The sequence below is a fragment of the Coccinella septempunctata genome, chromosome 9, assembly GCF_907165205.1.
Source record: "Coccinella septempunctata chromosome 9, icCocSept1.1, whole genome shotgun sequence".
NCBI classification, from domain to species: Eukaryota; Metazoa; Arthropoda; class Insecta; order Coleoptera; family Coccinellidae; genus Coccinella; species Coccinella septempunctata.
In genome coordinates, this window is record NC_058197.1 from 4,101,781 (window position 1) to 4,107,032 (window position 5,252).

Consider the following 5,252-nt stretch of genomic DNA (forward strand, 5'->3'; position numbering starts at 1 on the left):
TCCCATCAAGGTAGAACCACTAGTTTTCATGTGGCTAATTTGTACTCCCCAGAATCCGAAATTCAATATTCATTATCAAAGTTTTGGGAAATCGAAAATCTCGGTTCTGAGCCAGTTTAGTCCCAAGATGCGAAGAGCATTTTATAAAAACCACTAAGACGGCACTAAGACGGTCGTTTCGTAGTGTCTTCGCCTCTTAAAGAACCTATAACAAAGCTTGGCGAGTCCCTAGAAGTCGCGAAAAAACGCTTTTTTGCCTTGGAACGGAAGTTTCAAACTAAACCGGAATTTAAGAGATCATATTGAGAGTTCATGGAAGAATACGAATCCTTAGGACACAAGAAAAGAGTCGATTCATTAGAACCAAATAGAATATGTTATTACATGCCTCGCCACGGTGTTCTTAAAGAAGATAGTATTACAACGAAGTTACGACTTGTATTTGATGCGTCTGCACCTTCAAGCTCAGGAATTTCCCTAAATCAAATGTAGGACCGCAATTACAAGATAGCCTCTTTTCGATATTAATAAGATTTAGGAGCCATAAGTTCGTTATTTGTGCGGACATAGCCAAAATGTACCGGCAGATTCTGTTAACGCCAGAGCAACGACCATTGCACAGAATTCTGTGGCGAAAGAATAGCGATGAAGCTTTGGGTGTTTATGAAATGCAAACGATAACGTACGGCACGACAGCGGCATCTTACTTAGCAATTCGGTGCCTGTTTACCATAGCCGCGGATAACGTGTCAGAATTTCCAAGAATTGCCAACATCATCAAAACCGATTTTTATGTAGACGATCTATTGACTGGATCCAATAGTTTAGAGGAAGCCGCTTGTATATGTCGAGATATAAAAAATATACTCAAACAAGGCGGTTTCGAATTGCGTAAATTTTATTCGAATGATCCTTCAGTTCTGAGATACGTTGACTACAAGGAGTCTGCGTTTGATGTCATAAACATTAACGAGCACGAAAACACAAAAACATTAGGAATATCATGGAGACCCAGTTCAGACAAATTAATTTACAATATTTCGGAAGATACCGATGAGAAGTCTATGATAACAAAGCGGACCATTCTCTCGAACATAGCGCAAATTTTTGACCCTCTTGGGCTTTTAGCTCCGTGCGTCATTACCGCGAAAATTATGTTGCAAAGGTTGTGGCTAGAAAAAATCTCGTAGGATTAGAGTGTCTCCACTTCATTGTTTATCTCATGGCGCAAATTCCTAGATCAGTTGCCACTCCTTAATAGCGTTTTAATCGATAGAAGAATAATTTGCGACAATCCCATGCGGATTGAACTGCATGGGTTTTTCGGATGCATCCGAGGAAGCTTATGGCGGTTGTTTATTCGTTAGGTCGATCGATGAGAACGGCTTTATTCACACGGAATTGTTATGTGCGAAATCAAAGGTAGCTCCTCTGAAGACCATAACGCTGCCCCGCTTAGAATTGATGGCAGCATGGATCCTTGCTAAACTTTAAAAAAAAACGAGAGACGCAATTCATAATGTTGAATTCAGTGAATGCTATCTTTAGTCCGATTCGACAATAGTCTTAGGTTGGATAAAGCAGCCTCCAAATAAACTTAAAACTTTTGTTAGTAATCGAGTAGCGGAAATACAACAGTTGACCATAAACGATACATGGAACCATGTATCTACAAAAGAAAATCCCGCCGATTTATTGTCTCGGGGAGTGAAACCAAAATTACCCATAAATAATGAATTGTGGTGGAAAGGTCCATCCTTTCTGAAAGGGGATAGTAAATCATGGCAAAAAAATGACCTGTTGATAGAAAACCTTCCTGACATGCGTTTCAAACGTGTTCAAACCTTCTTAATCGAGATGTCAGAAGAGTACCTAATAAAAAATTATTCAAAATTATTCAAATTGAAAAGAGTGGTAGGATATATCATGATGTTTCAAATGAATTGTAGGTCCAAAAGGGACAATTTAATGCTTTTATCGGGAAACTTGACAAGCGAAGAGATTGATCGTGCCTTATTAAAGTTGGTTGCAATGTCACAATCTCAGTATTATAAAGATGAAATTGCTGAAATCAAGGCACAAAAGCCAGTCTCAAAGGGAAGACATGCTAGTCTGAATCCTTTTCTAGATGACCGAGGTATTTTAAGAGTAGGCGGTCGTCTAAGCAATTCGAAATTCAGATTTGAGAAGAAACACCCTGCCATATTAAGTTCTTGCAGTCACCTAGCGAAGTTGATTGCAGAGGAAACACATTTGCGATTATTACACGCTGGGCCCCAACACGCGTTATATTATTAGCGGTTATCCGCGAGAATTTTTGGATCGTATCTGGCAGAATTTTAGTCAAACGCGTTGTCCATAAATGCATCCCTTGTTTTCGATACAACCCGAAGCCAACGACTCCTATAATGGCTCCCCTACCGGAAATGCGCTTAGAGCCTAAACTACCATTCCAAGTGACAGGAGTTGATTACGCAGGTCCCATGAGCATTAAGAGTAAGTCAGGTCGCGGTTTTCAGATGAGCAAAGCATACGTTTGTCTCTTCGTTTGTGCGATTACCAAAGCAATTCACATCGAGCTTGTAACTGACTCAACTAAAGAGTCTTTCTTATTAGCTCTCAAACGATTTGTGTCACGAAGGGGAAGACCTTCAGTAATATGCAGCGACAATGGAACAAACTTTAAGGCAGCTAGCCAGGATCTCATTGAACTAGGCAAATTTATTTCAAATAATAAAGATGAGCTAGAAGAATTCTTTAATCGTAATGAATTTAATTGGAAATTCATACCCCCATATTCTCCCCATTTTGGTGGCCTATGGGAGGCAGGAGTGAAGAGAATGAAATATCATTTGCGCAGCGTAACTAGGAATTTAATATTGACATTCGAACAGTTAGATACTTTACTTATTGAAATAGAAGCCATCTTAAACTCCCGACCATTATCCCCATTATCCGATTCATCCCATGACCTTCTTCCTCTAAAACCTCAGCACTTCTTAATCGGACGATCATCAGCTTATTTCCAAGAGCCAGATTTATCACATTTGTCAGTTAACAGAATGTCGCTTTTCCAACACCTTACTCAAGTAAAACAGCACATTTGGAGGAGGTGGTCCAAAGAGTACGTCAGCGAGCTTCAGCAACGTACAAAATGGAAATCCAATCACGAAGCCCTGAAGGTCAATTCTCTGGTCTTATTGAAGGAAGATAATACCCCAGTCATGCAATGGAAGCTGGGAAGAATAGAAGCTATCCACACCGGAGCTGATGGAGTTCCAAGAGTGGCATCCATCAGAACACAGAACGGAACGGTCAAGAGGACATTCCCCCGAATATGCCCCTTGCCATTTGATCGAGACGAAAGTCATTGAAAGTTTGACAGCCAACGTACCCCACCGCAATCCTGTTGGGAGAGGCGAAACAGTCTGCGGAACAGCGGAACGGCCAGCGCCTGTACGCCTTCTGATTCCGGCAGGAGCGTACACTCACCTACCTTATTCAATTAATGTAATACGTAAACAATAAAACATTAAAACGAACATAGTTACCTTTAAACCAAGAAATACAGTTCAAAGCAGTTGGTTTTATTTCGTATTCCTGAAGGAATTTCAGGTATTTCAGCATAAGGAGCTTCACATAAATTAATTTAAGAAGGAGACGACAAAAATGTTTGGGCGCTATTATTAAAAGATCTGAATTATACTGGTTATATTTTTATACTCATTATATTTGTGCTGTTTACTTCCTGACTAGTTATATTTTGATACTGTTTATATTTCGTACCGATTTTTTATACTGTTCTTGTTTTATATGTATAGTAAATATACATATGAAACATATATAGTGTTCAAAGTATATGACCATATAATCATATTTTCCAATCTAAAAAGCTGCGCACGCATGCTCTATGCGTCCTCAGTGCCAGTTGAAACTTGAGCCGCCATAGTTTTTTTCTTGTGTAGGAAGAACCGCACGCGTTCAAAATTGTTCGTTTTCTCTTAAGCTAAAATATGAGTTTTAAAAAAAGAAAAGCTATGGATTCCTTCGAATCCTCCTTTAGTGAAAGCAGTGATGGTGAAGAAAGAATCCGAAGATTAGAGAAAGAATTAAGAAGGATTAAAAAGTCACGTTCTCATGACGCCAGAATCGAAAACGAAGCGAGTACGCTTACTCAGAAGATGAGAGTTTCTCATTCCCAGAGAATGAGGAAGAAAGAACAGTCACCAAAGAGTGATAATGTGTGTATCTATAAATCGAAAAATTAAATATGTTTAAGCAAGAGGAACCCTGAAGCCTCCTGGATTCCTGGTGTTAACAGGAATCTCGAAGATCTCTGAGTTTCTGATGAACCCCGAAGCCTCTAGTATTCCTGTTAACAGATATATCTTTTTCAATGGATACCTGTTTACAGACAGATGCCCGTGGTATAACGGATGCCCGTCGATGAAAGGATAAATGTTTATCAATAGGCAGATGACTGTTGTTAAAATAGATGGTCGTCCCCAATCCATACTTATGTCATTGTTGGTATTAAAACCTTCACAAAGAAAAGAAACTCATTCAACATATTTCTTTCAGGTGTACCTGAAAACCTGGTAGAGGCAGTTCAGCGGTGGGATTCTGTGAGGTGTAGAATTCTATGCATCGCGTCAATTCTATACGTCTTGCATTCTGTGCTCAGTCAGTGTCGTTTTGAAGCGTCCAATCCTCAGATCAATAAAAAACATAGATAGGCCCTGTCAGATGTAAACAGAGGCAAAATTGAGGAAAAGATCTCAATGTTTATATACCCCCTCCCTTCTGTTTATAAACATTAACCTAACCTTCGGTGTTTCTGTGATTTTCAAGATATTTGCGCTAGTATATCAGAGCTAGTATTCGAAATTCATTTTTATTTGCCTTGTCGTTATATTGAAGTTTATTTACTTCAGAAAAATGCCGAAATATTGTGTTATTTGCAAGACGTGAAGAACATGATTGTTTACAAACAGTAACATTCCAGAGGTGAGTACAGTGGCGTGGGTTGATTATGGGTAGTAGGTATTAATTTCGTATTGTATTGAATTTTGTTGTATGTTAGGATTGTTAGGCCATACGCTAAATAAATAAGTATTAATATGAATTTTTCAAATAGATCAAAGCATTTTTTTCATCATGGTCAGAAACAAAGTTTCTTAATTCTAGCATTTACAAAGGTAACCGCTATATTTATACTGATTGGGGTAGAAACAAACTTTTTTATTTCATAT

At 38.7% G+C, this 5,252-nt stretch overlaps 1 protein-coding gene across 1 annotated transcript; it reads left to right on the top strand.

Annotated features, from left to right (window-relative positions):
- The first annotated feature begins 2,408 nt into the window (after positions 1-2,408).
- LOC123320987 lies at positions 2,409-3,374 on the top strand. The gene has a single exon (XM_044908487.1). The coding sequence runs from the start codon at positions 2,409-2,411 to the stop codon at positions 3,372-3,374; it is 966 nt and encodes a 321-aa protein (XP_044764422.1).
- Positions 3,375-5,252: the final 1,878 nt, after the last annotated feature.

Coding starts and splice junctions, on each gene's coding strand:
- LOC123320987 (XM_044908487.1), top strand. CDS start 2,409: ATGGCTCCCCTACCGGAAATGCGCTTAGAGCCTAAACTACCATTCCAA.